The 17,556-nt window shown below is 35.8% G+C and overlaps 1 protein-coding gene across 1 annotated transcript in view; it reads right to left on the reverse strand.

Annotated features, from left to right (window-relative positions):
• Positions 1-8,729: 8,729 nt before the first annotated feature.
• LOC145303665 (peptidyl-prolyl cis-trans isomerase FKBP14-like) overlaps positions 8,730-17,556 on the reverse strand; it is a 53,661-nt gene continuing 44,834 nt past the window's right edge. Inside the window, exons 3-4 of the mRNA XM_080145267.1 lie at positions 15,425-15,552; positions 8,730-8,954 (exon numbers count right to left, since the gene is read on the reverse strand). Of these exons, the coding sequence (XP_080001393.1) occupies positions 8,799-8,954; positions 15,425-15,552 (284 nt within the window). The 3' untranslated portion in view covers positions 8,730-8,798. The remainder of the gene's footprint in view (positions 8,955-15,424; positions 15,553-17,556) is intronic.

Raw genomic sequence — 17,556 nt, forward strand, 5'->3', positions numbered from 1 at the left:
AGTATAAAATTTCACATTAAACCTGCAAATATTGTAAAAATTGAACCAATAGAAAAATTTTGATAGATTTTTTTCAATTTGAAAAAAATTAACTCGTAAAATTCAATTCATTTTATTGCGTAAAAAAAAAAAATGGCTGCATGAGCACGCGAAGGCACATTGTAAACACTGTTGTTGTTTTTTTAAATATTTCTATTATTTTTCAAAACAATTTATTAGTTTATTTTGGAAGTATATTCCATAAAGAAACAAATCACTTAAAAAAAAAAAGATTACGAGTTTTGTATATTTTATTTGCAGTTTTGTGTTAAGGGTGTCAAAAATTCCCCCAAAATTCTGACACACCTAGGGTGCTCTTTTCTATTCCCTGTAATCTCTTTCTCACAGAAGAGATGTTGCGAGTCTGTCTCTGCTTTATCGTTATTTTCATGGCAAATGCTCGTCTGAGCTCCAATCTCTGGCCCCTCCTTGCAAAACTGTCACGAGAAACTCTCGTCTAGCTGAAAATACTATCAATAATTTATCCCATAAAAAACAAAACAGCAACAGCAAAAAGGTTAGATATTATGGTGCTTATGCATTTTGTTACTGTGTTATTTTTAAAAATCGTATTTTTAAGTTAAATTCGAACTTTACGATATCTTTTTTGTATAAGTTTATCACCGAAAATGGAGACACCATTTTTTCGGGCACCTGTCGTCAGAATCAGAGGGAGGTATTTTAAACTAAAGCCGAAGGAAATAAATAAATAAAAAAAAAAAAATCAAACTAATTACTTCCGGAAAGAACTAATTACAACCCTAACCTCCCCATGTTAAGAATGGCTTTCAGAATACACCTCCTCCGACAACCTCAAAAGCAGTTTTTAACATGGGGAGATTGAGGGTGTTTATACTGGGGTACGTACTAGTTAGTCCTTTCCGAAAGTAATCATTATCTAGTTTAATTTTTTATCTATTTATTTTTGTTATTTATTTCATGCTTCGGTCATAGTTTAAAATACTGATTTCGGTACTCATGCAGAGAGTGATCCGTGCTGAAATAATAACGTTATCATTTAAAAAGCCATTCTTAACATTGGGAGGGGAGGGTGTTTTGTACCTATTCTGTACTTTAACCTTACAATTGAATAAAAAAAACAAAAAACTTTAATTAAACGTGGAAATACGATTTAAAAAATAGCGCGGATCACTCTGCATTAGCACCCTGATTTCTCCATCTGATTCTGACGACAGGTGCCCGAAAAAATGGAGTCTCCATTTTCGGTGATAAACTGTAGTAATACCATCCTTTTCATTAAATTGTTAGATGAAAGTACAGAATAGCTACAAATTTTCTTTCCCCCTCCCCATGATAAGAATGACTTTCCAATATTATTTTAGTAAGGAATAAGTACCGATATTATTTTTGATTTAGAAAAACCTTTGGTACTTATGTAGAAACCATTGGATTTTCACGTTAAATTCAGTTTTTACGATATCTTTGGGTTATTAAATTGTTAAGTGAAAGTACATGATGGTTAAAAAACGTTATCACCTTCCCATATTAAGAATGGCTTTCTAAATAACAACGTCATTCAACGTTAAGTTCCAAATCTTTTCAAACAATTTCAACATAAACCTTATTTAAAATATCGGTACCAATGCAGAGAGTGATCCGGACGTAAATAATAGCGTTATTATTTAAAAAGCCATTCTTAACATGGGTAGGGGAGGGTGTTTTGTACCTATTCTATACTTCAACCTTACAATTGAAGAAAAAACATCTCAGTAAACTTTAAATAAACTTGGAAATACGATTAAAAAATGGCGCGGCGCGGATCACTCTCTGTATTAGCACCAAAATATCTTACTAATTCTATAAAAAGCAAAAATAAACAGCAAAAAAAAAAAAAAAAAAAAAATCATAAAAGTTAAACGAAAGAATTTACCGTTACGACTTTCTCAGTCGGTCATATTTTTTCTCTCTTCTTTCTTAAACGAATGCCGGGAATTTTTATTTAAAAAAAAGAAAAAAAGATTTATTTCTTTACTATTAACTTAGAAGACGATATTTTAGAAATTAATAAAAGTAACTCAAAATAAAATACTTTAAAATTAACAATTTCATTTGGCTAATTTCTATTTCAGTCACGTAAATCATTTAGAATCATATTCTTTTCGGTACAATGTTGATATTATTCCAGGCAACTTTTACTTATACTTTTTATAACAGTTATTTATTAAATACTAGTCAGGGTGCCTGGCGTTGCCCGGGTGTTTGGAGATGTGTGTTGAACCAATAAATAAATAAATAAATAAATAAATAAAAAGTGGTAGTAGTAGGCAGGTAGGCTCAAACGCGTACCGCAAAGGAGGAAAAAAACGTGAAAAAAAAGTGCCATTGCGTCCATCGCCAAACCGGAAGTGGCGAAGGTTTAAATTAAGGCTAGGCAATAGAAAAGAGGTGAATATCTGTTGCCTCAGTCGAAAAAGTGCACAGTTGAGGGTGAAGGAAATAATGTTTGAAGCCAACTTTTCGATATTTGTTGTCCGAAGGATTAAGCTCCAAACCGATACTGATCTCGTGAAAAAGAACGTGAAAAAAAAAGTGCCATTGCGTCCATCGCCAAACCGGAAGTGACGTAAGTTTAAATTAAGGCTAGACAATCGAAAAGAGGGGATGACTTTTGAAAATATCGGCAAAAAATGCGACCCCTCTCTGTGGAAATGTGCCCAGTTGAGGGTGAAGGAATTAATGTTTTTGGTCAATTTTTCGATATTTATTGTCCGAAGGGTCGAGTGAAAGTTTTAGGCAGACATACAAACATACATACACACACGCACACACACACACACACACACACACACACACACACACACACACACACACACACACACACACACACTAACAGACAGGTGAGATTTATATAATAGACTAGCCTGGGTGTTTGGAGGTGTGTGTTAAGCAAAAAAAAAGAAAAAGTTGTAGTACACAGAGAGGCTTGAACCCGTGACGTGTAGGCGGAAAAGAAAGTGGAGGTGTGTGCAAAAAAGAAAAAAAAGGAAAATTGCGAGCGCAAAAAAAAAAAAAAAATTAATTTTAAGTGTTTCATAAAGTTTGAACATCACTTCACTCAAAAGGTATGGTTCCACATTTCCGTATTAAATCTTTATTTTATTTATAATTGCACTATGTTCTAATATCTACTTCATCTACAAGTATTAATGATTAGGTTAGGTCATATTTGGCTCTTATTTCATTCGGGTTTTACTCTTATTATAAACTAGCGGGGGTACCTGGCGTTGCCCGGGTGTTTGGAGGTGTGTGTTGGTGGGGGTGGGGAGGTAGATTAAAACAACCCTGTTCAAAAAAAAAAAAAAAAACGTTGGCCGGTTGTTTGGAGGTGTAAAAGAAAAAAAATAGTTTTAGTATAAAGGTAGGCTTGAACCCCGAACGTTTGGCGCGGAGGTGGAAAGGAAATGGAAAAAAATACCCTGTGAACTAACGGTCTCGACCAGATTAATTGATAAGTATGTTAAGTTGACGTTTATAAACCGAAATTAGCAGGTGCAACAACGTCAAGTTGCGGAAGCCAGTTTCTGTTTTCCCCGCTACGCGACGATCAAAAAATTTAAAAAAAAACATAAAAAAACTAACGTAAGGCAAACGAACGATGAAAACAGAAAAACGAACACATGAAAAATGACTTAAATAAGCCTGTTTCGATATTAAAATTAAAAAAATTGGTGGGTACCCGGGTGTTTTTGGGTGTCGCTAAGAATAAGCGAAGTAAAAAAAAAAAAGCAGAAAAACGAACGTTACGTGAAAAATGGCTTAAATAACACTGGTTCAATATTTAAATTTAAAAAAAAAAAAAAAAAAAAAAACCCATCTCACACCACGATTCGAACCCAAAACTTTTAGATAATGAACCAAGACCTTAACCAACTGAGCTAACGCGACGTACATGAAATTTGTTCAGTTTTTCAACTATTTAAAGTAAATCAGGTCACGACGTCATCTGACGCATGCGTAGAATCGGTCATTGTCACGAGAGGACCGTTTTTGTTGACGTCCCCCCCCCCGTTAAAAATTGTCGATTTCGGGGTGAAAAAGTTAACGTTTTTGGCCAATTTTTCGATACTGAGTTTGTGAATTTTCGTCGCGTCTGTCGAAAGTTTTTAGCAGACATCCAAACATACACACATACGTACGTACATACATACATACATTTTCGCATTTATATATATAGAAGATAATGAGTGCTGTCATCTTATTTATACATTGCAAGTTTTTGTATTTTCAATTACTATTCCTGACATTCTCTTATAGCTCCTCCGATTGAAGGCTTGTGGCCCCCATGGACCCCCTGTTGAGAAACACTGTTCTAACTATTCGTCATTGATCATCTTTCACAGCCATACAAGAGTAAAGATCAAACACACTTGTGTGTTGTATGCTGCGACTCTCACATACGATGAATGTTAGTCTCTGAGTTAAAACAGTTGAGTTATCTCCCCTTGTCTATGGATAAAGGAAAGTCTGTTTGGAGTGACCTGCTCTTGTTTGTTGTTGTTGTTGTTGTTGCTGCTGCTGCGGAAGTGGATTTTAAGGAAAGAGTACATAACACTCAAGACTGAGAAAAACACAAAATTAATCAACGAATAAGAATTATTGTGATAAAGGTACAAGTATTAAGGGTCTACAAAATCAAGTGTAGGGACGCCAATACATCTACTTGTCATCTTTCTATAGTAGGCTCTCCATGTTGCAGATATACCTCATGCATGTTTGATTAAACAACAGTTATAATATAATATCTTTTTTTTTTCTGATCCATCCTTTTAGGTCGATGTGCCGATGATTTAACATTGAACTGTATCTGCAAACGTTTTTGACTTTCATGAGTTTTCATCAGGCACATGAGATACAAAATTAAAATTGGTAGATTTATTAAGAAAGTCGACTAAAACCGTTTCCAAAGAGCAATAAAGTATATCTTTTCCCCTTCGTATCAAGTTTGGTTAATGGTGGGTTTGTTGGCTCAAATAACTAAGGCTTTGGTGATGGGGGAGGCAGAGGTTGCAATTTGAGATAGCAAGTATGGCAGTGTTTTTTAGTAATATATTTCTGAACATTTTATGGGGAGGGTGTCAAGTGTTACTAGATGTTCCTACTTACAATGCCTCCCCACGGGACAGAGTTAGACACCAGGGTCGTTTTTTAACGTGGAGAAAAGGAACAAAAATAAAAATTGTCTCAGTCGTGAAGGATTTCTCCTCCACTGACAGAGAACAAGAAATCGAAGTGCAGCATCTGAAGAACAGATGGTATTTATTTGCTCCCCCACCGAGCAAATTAGGCACAAGGCCGATTTTTAATGTGAGGAGTGAAGGGAGGGGGAAGGGAAAAAGGGGACCAGCTCCCGAGAGGTGGGAAATGGGAGCTGGTTAATGGTCAGGCATGTGGAGTTGCCCCCACATCTGGTCTTTGCTAGTCATAGCTAGTCATAGCTTGCAGTATCTGCCGGAACAGATACTACACTTTGATCTTGTCCCGAAGGCCAAGTAACATCACTAGATGTTGATGGTGTTTATTTGCTCCCCCACTGAGCAAATTAGGCACAAGGCCGTTTTTAATGTGAGGTAAAAACCAGCTCCCCTAAAAGTAGGCAAAAAGGGGGCACTCTGGTTACCAAAAATAATAATTGTCCCAGTATAGAGGGTTTCCCCTCCATCGACTGGTACAAATTATCTTAAGTGTAGTATCTGCCGGAACAGATGGTATTTATTTGCTCCCCCACCGAGCAAATTAGGCACAAGGCCGATTTTTAATGTGAGGAGTGAAGGGAGGGGGAAGGGAAAGGGGGACCAGCTCCCGAGAGGTGGGAAATGGGAGCTGGTTAATGGTCAGGCATGTGGGGTTGCCCCCACATCTGGTCTTTGCTAGTCATAGCTAGTCATAGCCTGCAGCATCTGCCGGAACAGATACTACACTTTGATCTTGTCCCGAAGGCCAAGAAGATGTTGATAAGGTGAGTGGAAAACAGGTAGCATTTAAACTGGTGAAAAATGCTAATTCTTGCCATTATATGTATTGCTTGTGTAGACATGTTCCCCCACCTTAGGGATTTGAAGACATATACGTCATTACTAGTTTTTAATAAATTGTTATCGGACGTTTATTAGTTAGTTATTTTAGACTTTTTATAATCTTCTATAATATAAAGGGCAAAAATCTGTTTAAATGTATTTATTTATGTTTGTATGTTTGCTTATAAATTACGACAGAGAGGACATATTTTCATGAAATTGATATCGTTTTCAAGCTTGACTGTTCAGACGACAACTATCGAAAAATTGGCTAAAAACATTAATTGCTTCACCCTCAACTAGGCACTTTTCTACAGGGAGGGGTTGCAAAAAACTGTTCCTTCGTGACAATTTAGCCATACACGCATACACACAAAAAAAACGTTCTTTCTTGAATTAGTTTGAATATATAAAAAAAACGATCCAATTTCGCTGACTCGGTCATAGACTGTTACATGATAAGGGCTGTCCCCTTTTCATGTAAGTATAAAAATAGAGAGATTCAGTTAAAATGAAAATGAAATAGAATAGACGAAATTCGAACCTCGTAAATTAGGTTTAGAAATAGATTACGAGAGAGAATTAGAAAATAGAACGTAAAACAAACCATTGTTTAGCTTAGAGATAAAATAGTTTCAAGAAAAGAATGTGCATTGTAAATTTTGTTATGAAAATTCAATTGAAAGAATGCAACTACAAGATAATTTAATAAACATGTTTTTAACATATCGGAAATATAGGTTATTGGGAATATAGGTTAAAATTCCTTTTGTAAACAAAGGAAAAAGTTTTGGACACGCATGTCCAGAACACGTGAAAGAAGACACATGTTTTAACATGTGTATGACGTCATGGAAAATGGGAAGTTCTAGATATAGTTAGAAAACTTTAGAGTTAAGGAGGAGAAACGGTGAGAGTCAGAGAGAGTCTGAGGACGAGAGACGACAGTCCAGACATGGACATTCGAACGTCTAGAAGCGAGACAGTCACTTTTGAAACTTAGAATGTGAAGCTTTGAATTCTTGACTCAGAAAACCACGGCCGGTCGGGAGAAGAAATAAACCCATCATGTGTTTTTATAAACGTCGTCTTTGTGTTGTAAAGGTAAAGTGAAAATTGTTATTATATGTCTATATATCTGTGTTATAAAATGTCTTGACATACACATCTCATATCTACAATGTGAACTCTACATCTCATATCTACACTAAGACTGTCTGAACACTTTTCCTCACTCTAAGAGCTTCTATTACACATCTAAGTAATAAACTTTTTTATAAATATGAATCTCTCTATAACAACAACATCTCTCTCACAACATCCCTCTTTATAAAACTCTCTAAGACTCACTTTTAAGAAAACCTAAATATAACAAGACTAGTCGGTATGGTAGCATCGTCGTTATCTTAAGATTGCATGTTCGAGCCAAGATGTCAGATTAATTTTTTTTTTTTTTTCGATTTTAAAAGTTTTAATATTGAGACAGGGTTATTTATGCCATTTATTTTTGTTCATTTTTTTTTATTTTTTCATCATGTTTGCTTTTTTTGTTTTTGTTTTTTTCCGATTTTTTAAAAGAAGTTTTAACATCGTTCGCTTATTCTTTATTCTGCATCGCGTTCGGTGTTTTTTTTTTTATAATATTTAACATTGTTCGCTTATTTTTTTTGTCAATTTTGTTTGGATTAGCGGGTAATCCACACACACGCACCTCACCACACCTGAGCAATGCCGTTACCCTCACTAGTCTATAATATAAAGGGCAAATGTCTGCATGTATGTTTGTATGTCCATCTAGAAATGAAAACTACAAAACAAAGATTCACAAAATTGGTATATTCTTGATCGGTATTATCATGGATGAATACTACAGGATGGGACGATAAAATTGTCTCCCTGAAGAGAACAACACTACAGATTTATTTTAAAACTTTTAGTGAAAAAATCAATTCAGGTAACTTGATTATGTAGTAGAGCTGATATCTATTTAATGTAACCGCCTTCAGCCTCAATAACCACCTCAATACGGGTCCAGAACTGGGAGCATGTCTTTTCCACAAGCGTCGGCGGGAGCTTGGCAAATACTCGGTGGATGGCGGCAACTAGTCTCTAGTCTCGCTTTGGTGTTGTGGGAGTTTATGTTGGTGATGTTCTCGACATATGACCAAACAAAAGAGTCAAGCAAGTTCAGATGGAGGAAGGAAGGAAGGCGGCCAGTGAGAGAAGAGTACAAAGTCGTAGCACTCCTTCTGAAGTCAAGTCTGGGTATCTTTGGACTTGTAGGTCGGCGCTGAGTCCTGCTGCCGCACCCAGGGTCTGATTGCACCAGGGGATCACCACACTCTTCAGCACATCCAGGTGCACTTTTGTGTTGACTTTCAAGCCGACTTCAAAGAATGCTAGTAAACTGCAGTTTATAGATTTTTTTTTTTGTCTATGGGGGAAATATATTATATATAGTTGTACATCTACTACGTGAAGACCCTTCAGGCAGCTGTAAACAGAAGAGGAATCTCAACAGTAGACGCACTAAACAAATACGTCTGCCACAGAAAACGGTTAAATAATATTTGCACTTTTAGTGTACAACGGTTTTTTTTGCATATTTGTGCGTTTTTGTTTCTTTGTTGGCAAGACGACAAACAACAATAAAACTTTTGTGGAATAAAAAACACTTTATTATTAAAATAGAAAAAAAAATACTAATTTGAATAATTGTTTGTTTCAGAGTTCGTCATGTTTGGGCCCGCTAAACTCATCATGAGTTATGACGCCGTCGTAATTTTTGTCTTCCTGTTTGAATATTTCGTTCAACATTACGTTTTCTGTATCCTTCTTCATACCGTGTCGCAAGGCTTCCGAATCAATATAACTTTTCACCTGAAAAATAAACACGAACACTATTAATATTTTTTTCTGAAAAGGAAATAAAATAATGCAAACCGGTGCGACAGGGGCTCGACCTTGACAGACAGTGCAGGACCTATTCTTATCAAATTACAAATTCTTTTTTTGTGCCCTGTCTAAGAGGAAGGGTCCCCCAGACAGGAGAGATTTTCTCTCGGCACCAAAGTCAACAGAATCTGGCCCATTTCTGAAATGGCCATTTCCCTGGTGACTGTGGTATGTTGCTAGTCCTGTGCAGTTATAGGAGGTTCCCTCTCCCAAGCTTTGCCTTCTCTCTTTGATAATGGGGTTAATTTATTGATAATCATCTGAGGCACCCCTACTGGAGAAAGCCAACGGGACTGTCCAGGCAATTTTTGCAGGCCATAGTGCTCCTCTCTGTGAATGCTGGATCTTCAATCCCACTTTCTGACCCTTGTATCACATCTTCCCACTGTAGGAGGGAAATAAATATCATGGGAGAGGCTTATGGTTAGAGTACCAGCCCAGATGTAGCAACAATACTCCATGCATGAGAGAATGGTGGTTTTATAGAGATATGGGATACTAGCAGGTGTGATGTTTTCTAGCGTGGTAAAGGGAGCCTACCTTCTTTGCAGCAGAATTGGCAGCATCTTCTTTGTCCTTAGTCGATTTCATGTTGAGGCAAAAGAACGCAGTGACAAGATTATTTAAGCCAATGATTATTTAACTTAATTTTTCTATGACCTCACAACCCTATTTTAGTTATTTTTAGCACATCAGCGTGGCACCAAGAACCATGCAATTCGATTAATCGACCTCTTTTTGGTGTGGGACGACAAAGGTGGTATTCAGAGGTCTGATGGTGCCCAAAGACTGAAGTATAAGTCCTAGTACTGATAAATATTATGAGAAAAAGAGATAGTTTGAATATGATTTGATGCTACTCCAGAAATTGGATGCCACTTCGGAATTTGGATGCTGGGGGCCATCATGCTGTCACCTATTTCCCTTTATACGTCACTTCCATCCTCCTAATCCACCGGTATAGGATTAGACGCAAGGCTGAAAGATGGAGAGAAATATCAACGTTCCTGAAAATGCACTCTGAGTTTGCAGACATAACTATAAACAGATTTCCCAGGATTCCCTCTGGCAATAAATCAAATCCTTCTCAAAAAGAGAAGGTAACGCTTGGGAAGATGCATCACCTAGGACTGAGATGGACCATAAATCGACCTGAGGATCTGAATAAACTCTTGTAACTCCCGGTTTCTCAGATTGATTCCTGAAGGAGTATCCATGGTAGTGTTCATACCAGTCATGGGGTCAGATGGATTAACCATTAAACAAACCAAGCACACAAAAAGAGAGGACTCACCCCACCCAAATTTTTTCAAGTTCATAATTTACACGCTCTCTCTCTCTTTGAGAAAGTGTCTATCAAGTGCAGTGTGATGATGTATCGAAGTGAAACCTGGCTAATGAGGGTTAAGGACATGCGTTGCATGGTGGAGAGAAATGATATGAGAATGATACAATGGGTGCATAATATGAGTCTTAACGACAGCTTAGATCTGATGACATCAGAAGAAGATTAAATCTAGACATTATCGGGAGATGTGTGAAGAAGAAGAGACTTCCATGGTATGGTCACACCGAGAGAATGAAAGTTCTTAAGTCAGTAAGTGTAGAACAGTTAAGATAGCAGGTCCTGTTCAGGGGAATGCCAAGGAAAGCATGGCAGGAATGGGTAAAAATGGACTTGAGAGAAAAGGGAGATAAATAATTACCTTGCCAGAAATAGTCTGGAAGTTAATTTCGTAAAGCCACCCAACACATGCCAGCATGTAAAACGGATCTAAACCGAATGCAATAATCAGGTAGCGTTGTATTCCAATATATTATTAATACACATCACATGATCAGCAAGAGGTGCCGTCTATCGAATGGACGAATGTCTTTCAATAAAAAGCCATTTTAGAACGTATAAGTATGGGTTAGAGAGAAAGAAAGATAAATAAAGATGGGTTAGTTTGCAAGTAAATTTCTAAAAGCTTTTGAACATGCTAGCGTGGAAAACATGTTAAAGCAAATACAGTGATACCTCGATTGTCGAACGCTCTGGTGCTCGAACAACTCAGTGTTCGAACCAAAAGTTAGAGATTTGCTTGTCTTGGTAGTCAAACAAAATTTCGGTGTTCCCCAATGGAACGTTGTAATTCTTACAAGTCGTGATACTTTTGAAGTGTAGTGTGACGACCCAACCCCCACTTCGACGATGTCGCCATGCAAGTCTGAACTTTGCGACGAGAGTTATATTTAGAACACCGTTATCGCAACTTCTTCGACAGTCTAGACGGTGTCTGAGTTATTTTTAGCACATCAGCGTGGCACCAAGAATCATGCAATTCAATTAGTCGACCTCTTTTTGGTGTGGGACGACAAAGGATCTTGAGGTGTCCAAAAAGTTAAAAAAAAAAAAAGTCAGTAAACTTCAATACGACGAGCAAAGCAGACGTATCTCGAGACGATAGTAATTACACACACACACACACACACACACACACACACACACACACACACACACACACACACACACACACACACACATAAATCCTTCTTGTTCCAATAATCGGTTTAGCGTCGTGTAAAAACTTTAGAAACAAAAAAGAAATGGGTATTCTTTTACTATTGAATAAAAAGAAAGACAAGAGAAATAAAACCAGTAAAGCGAGTGAAAAACGGAAAACTGTGCGAACGTCGACCAAATTTAAAAAGGAATTGATAAAGAAATTTGAAAGAGGAATACGTGTGTCAGCACTTGCTAAGAAATATGAAATGGCAGTGCAATTAAGTGCATGAAATCATCAGAGTTTACAGATAAAAAGGGACTTTTGAACTATGGAACCAATTAATTCTATTTCAGTTAATTTAAAGGGGAAATATCGTTTCGGTTGTCGAACATTTCGGTGTTCGAACAAACATCTGGAATGAATTATACCGAGATACCACTGTATTATTATTATTATTATTATTATTATTATTATTATTATTATTATTATTATCGTCTTCTTCTTCTTCTTCTTCTTCTTCTTCTTCTTCTTCTTCTTCTTCTTCTTCTTCTTCTTCTTCTTCTTCTTCTGTTGTTGCTGCTGCTTCTGCTGCTGCAGCTGAAATCATCATTCATCTGGCTAAACCATTGCAAAGCACACGTGTTTCGTATCGTAAGAAAGTTGGCTGGACAAGGAAAACTTTGACCTGTTGAATCATAAGGACTGAAAAGAGGGCTTGCCAAATATTAAAACAAAATCGGGCCCCCAGACACGAGAAAAATGAATAAAAGAAGAATGGATGATTTGCCAACAAAGCAAAAAGAGTGAACAAATAAATACATAGCAAATAATTGTTACCAAAGGCAAGCTAAGTTACTCTTCTACCTACTTGGATAAGTTTTTGTGTTTTAATTTATTTTAAAGTGCCTTTTTACTTAAAAATAAAAATAGTCAAATTAGAATGAAAACAAAATGGTGGTTTTATTAGAGCCATAGTTAAACCTTGACAATCGCTCAAAAATCGAAAATTAAATTTAAAAAAAAGTAGTAGAATATTGCAATTTTCGCACGATTGATGACATTTATTATACAGGTTTCTATCAATATTTTGTTTTTCTCAAATGGCAGATTTCGGATGGTCAACCATGAATAACAAATAAACCATCCCACACCAACTGTCAGCTCATTATAGAGGATAGTGTGAGACTCGTGCTAGTCAGATGTGTTTTCTTGAAATATGCTAGATGCCGGTTTAAAAAGGAATTAAACTGATGAATGTTACGTACTTGAAGACCTAATTGACCAACTCGGTTGAGTGAAGATGGCATAATCACATTGGTACACCAGTTCTCGCCAAATCATCAAAGTTAAGCAGCGATGAACCTGACCAGTACCAGAAAGGTGATCATTTGGGAATACAAGGCGCTGTATGTGCTCTCCGCTTATCTCGGCATTGTTTCCAGTCGCCCTGAACTAATATATACTTGCAACTGGAATTAAAACAATGCCGACTGAGGAAATGTGTGGGTGGAGATTGCGCAACATTTGCCACAAACACCCGTTAGTGGGTATCCATGGTCTGTCAAGACTGAACGGAGCCGTTTTTGTTTAATTTTCTATTTTTGAGCGATTATCGAGGCTCGACTATGGCTCTAATGAGGCCACAATTTTGTTTTTCGTTCTAACTCAACAGGCTTTACACTAGCTTTATTTTTAACTAGCGGAGAATGCCCACCCCTGTCTAGTCATAAAATATGTTTAAATATATTTTAATTCATGCAGATTTTGTATTTATTATTACAGAGCCAATTCTCCATTGAATATTATATTGTACCTAATATATAGTAGAAGTTTAAAAAATATTTTTTAAAAATGAGTGCAATCAGCTTGAATCGAAATTGAAACAGTTAGCACTTCAGCTGCATTTTCTACTGTTTGAACTATCGACAGTTAGATAAAAAAAAAACACCCCAAAAAGATTGGAATTAAGCCACTTCAAGCTATGAATGAATTTTCGCATGTGAAAAAGTAATAGAAATATATTATTGAATTAGTTTGGAATTATTTTGAAGATTGGTAAATTGTATAATTTTTTTTATTTAATTATTTGGACTATTATCCTAATCTTCTAGTTGTTGTTTAACGACGTTTCAGCCAATTATTGCTCTGGCCTTCGTCAGGTTAACCGCGACGGGATAGGAATGTCGAATCCTCCAACTACATCCATAGCAATTGCTGCCGTCAATACCTGTTGTCATCTCACCATGGTTTGGTCAAATAATCTTCTGACTGGTTTTGAGGTAGTGGTTTCGATCCCTCCCAAAGCCGGTCAGAAGATTATTTGACCAAACCATGGTAAGATGACAACAGCTATTGAAGGCAGCAATTGCTATGGATGTAGTTGGAGGATTCAACATTCCTATCCCGTCGCGATTAACCTGATGAAGGCCAGGGCAATAATTGGCCGAAACATCATGAAAACAACAATTAGAAGATGAGGATAATAGTCCGAATAATTAAATAAAAAAAAATAATAGAAATATGTTGGCAAGTTGAAATGAATATTTTGTATTTCAACTTGGTGAGATGTTTCTGTATGCGTTATACATCCATCCAAACAAAGATTTTACTTGTTATAAACCATCCTTGGTGTATGATTACTATTATCTGTTAATGTTACAATATTTTTGGAATATAATCGGGTAGATATTTATTTGCTGCCCACCACAGCAAAATGTGGCACAAGGCCGGAAGGTGGAGAACAGGTGAGCTCTCCTAAAGAAGGGGCACTCTTGCCTCAACAAAAATTGCCTGGGCACCTCTGTCAGCATTCCCCGGTAGGGGCGCCTCAGGCGACAAGCAATAAACTTTCCCCACGGGAAAGCCCGGTGGCAAGGCCTGGGAGGATGGACCTCCTCGGTAGTACCCAAGCGGTGTACCTCAGTCCAACAGGTGTTGGGCCGGGAACCGGCCCAACACCTGTTGGACTGAGTGTCAAGAACAAATTCTTGACGAGTACTTCTACCCTGTCTCCCTGCAGTCGAAGCCGCTAGGAGACACATCCCATCCTACTGGAGTATAATGGGGTATGATCCCGGATAGTCGGGAGATTCTATTTATAAACGATGCTGATAGGAACTGACGAATCGAATAAATTCATGCTCTGCTACCAACCAATCAGAAACCAGAATTGCTCCATAAATATTAAACCTTTCTGTAGCAATTTCGCATATGTTTTTTCCGTCTCAACACGGGAAGAATCTTTTGCTCTGTGGATTCCAACTCAAGAACTGTCTACTGCAAACTAGTCAACTCCCAGGACTTGTGTAGAACAACGAACCATCGGAAACTGTTCTGTCTACTGCAAACCAGTCACCTCTCAAGACTTGTGTTCTGAAACTAAACATGGCTTACACTTCTAGAGTTAATTTTAGTGTTATGTGACCAATAGTTTAAGAGTTTATCAGTAAAATATTTTCACATAGACTCACCGACATATAGACATGCATGCATCGACTGTTTTATTTATACAGATAAGTTAAAGTTTAATAAGTTAAAACACACACACACACACACACACACACACACACACACACACACACACACACACACATCCATTCAGCTTATCTTTGGTTACAAGTATTTGTTGTGTATTCATTTTTTGCACCCATTTTTTACTTTGTTGAATATTCTTGAAAAACATCAAAGAATTTCATATTCTAGTATTTTTCACACTGTTTTTCTTTTCTTTTACTGCCGGCTTCTTCTTCACACTCATTTTTTTCTGTCTCCTTATCTGATGCATTTACAGATGTCTGCCTTGGTGTCAATTGTTTCTAAAATAAGTAAACAAATGTTAGCATGGATAGTAGAGGAAAATAAATACGAACGAAAAAATAAATATGAATGAAAGAAAATGATGCTAACCTCATCTCTGGTCAACATCTGGTCACCATTAATATCAATCAGTCGGAAAACGTTGGGGATCTTTTCTCCGTCTTCGATCTTAATTAATTCTATCTCGAATAGTAATGTCGACTTGGGTGGAATTCGTTCTGAAGAAGAAAATAGACAAAAAAAAATAAAGTAGACTATTCTTGAATATTGAAATAATTGATGAGCTGTGAGACTTAATGAGATCACGTCTTGTTATGATGTCATGTGCGAGAATTGAAGCAATACCCCCCTCTTCTAGTTTTGACTCCAGATGTATACGATGTGATATAAGCGGTCGATCCTGACAAGTCAAGGTCTGTATAATAATACTAAAAGTAAAAAAATTCATTTGATCAGTCACTGAGTTCAAGTTAGATTTATTGAATCAGTGAGTTTGTAAAACCAGTTAATTTTTAAAAATAAAATGACAAAATCGAAACCAGTCTTATTTTACTCGCTATATCCCCCTCCTCTTCTTTTTATCTCTGTTTCTCTTTCTTGCTTTCTCGGTATCTATCTATCTATCTATCTATCTATCTATCTATCTATCTTTTGCTCTCCAACTATGGATTAAATAATCTTAATACTCCGGTGATACTCTCTATTGGTTATAATGGACTATTCCAATATTATGTTTTATGATTAATGTTTTATGATTAATTTTATTACCTTTGTTAATAAAAAGAGAGAGAGAGAGAGAGAGAGAGAGAGAGAGAGAGAGATTATATTAAGTGGCTTCATGCCTTGTCTGGAGTAATTTCCATAAAAAATACAGAGGTAACTGTTGTTATATACCATGTATGTTTGCAAAAAGGCCAAAAAAACAGCAACAAAGGGCAAAACAACAACAACAACAACAGACACGATTTAGTATAAAAAGGGTTGGATTGTTTTAACTTAAATAGAGAATAATTTCTTTGTTAACTGGCCCTACTACCCCAACTGTTCTACATCTACTAATTCAAGTACTCTGATCCATTCTTTCAGTGTGACTAAACTAATGAAGGAGGGATCACAGAAGGACAGTCTATATTCTGTAACACAATTTAAAAAAATTCAACCTTTTTAAATTTATGTATTTTTTATGTTCTTTGCTTCATCGGAAATGTTTCCTGATTTTTTTAGCCTTCTTGCAATAGTACATACTTCCTGCTATACAACAACAGTAATCATACATGCTATACAACAACAGTAATCATACATGCTATACAACAACAGTTACCGCTAACTTCCACACATATCCCCCTACACTGTCTAGATTATAACTTTTCTCTGAGGTTTTTAAGACCCATAACACATCCATCACATCATTCTCATAACATGAAAAACATACTCTCAAACCCCGCGTTTCACTTCCATAAATCATCGTATTGTGCACGTATGCAAATAAACGCTTCCCATTGTAGGGAAATATTTATTAATCTACAAAACATGTACGATTGCAGACTGAAGACAAGCCATGAAGCCACTTGATGTAAGGAGCTAAAAAAGTAGTATTTCAAGTTTAAAAACTAGCTAACAAGTGTTAAATGAAATAGATTCTGACAAAGAAAACGGGAAGTCTTCCCTTTTTGTCAGAAATGTGAGGACTAAAAGACAAAATAATGAATATATAATTAATATATATTAATATTAAATGTTGTATTCATTAATATTAATTGTTGTATTCATTAATATGAATTGTTGTATTCATTAATATTAATTGTTGTATTCATTAATATTAATTATTTCCTAAATATTAATTGTTGTATTCATTAATATTAAATGTTGTATTCATTAATATTAAATGTTGTATTCATTAATATTAATTATTGTATTCATTAATATTAATTATTGTATTCATTAATATTAAATGTTGTATTTATTAATATTAAATGTTGTATTCATTAATATTAATTGTTGTATTCATTAATATTAATTATTTCCTTAATATTAATTATTGTATTCATTAATATTAAATGTTGTATTTATTAATATTAATTATTGTATTCATTAATATTAAATGTTGTATTTATTAATATTAATTATTGTATTCATTAATATTAAATGTTGTATTTATTAATATTAATTGTTGTATTTATTTATATTAAATGTTGTATTCATTAATATTAATTGTTGTATTC

The sequence above is a fragment of the Euprymna scolopes genome, chromosome 19, assembly GCF_053919585.1.
Source record: "Euprymna scolopes isolate OS-2025 chromosome 19, ASM5391958v1, whole genome shotgun sequence".
Lineage (NCBI taxonomy): Eukaryota > Metazoa > Mollusca > Cephalopoda > Sepiida > Sepiolidae > Euprymna > Euprymna scolopes.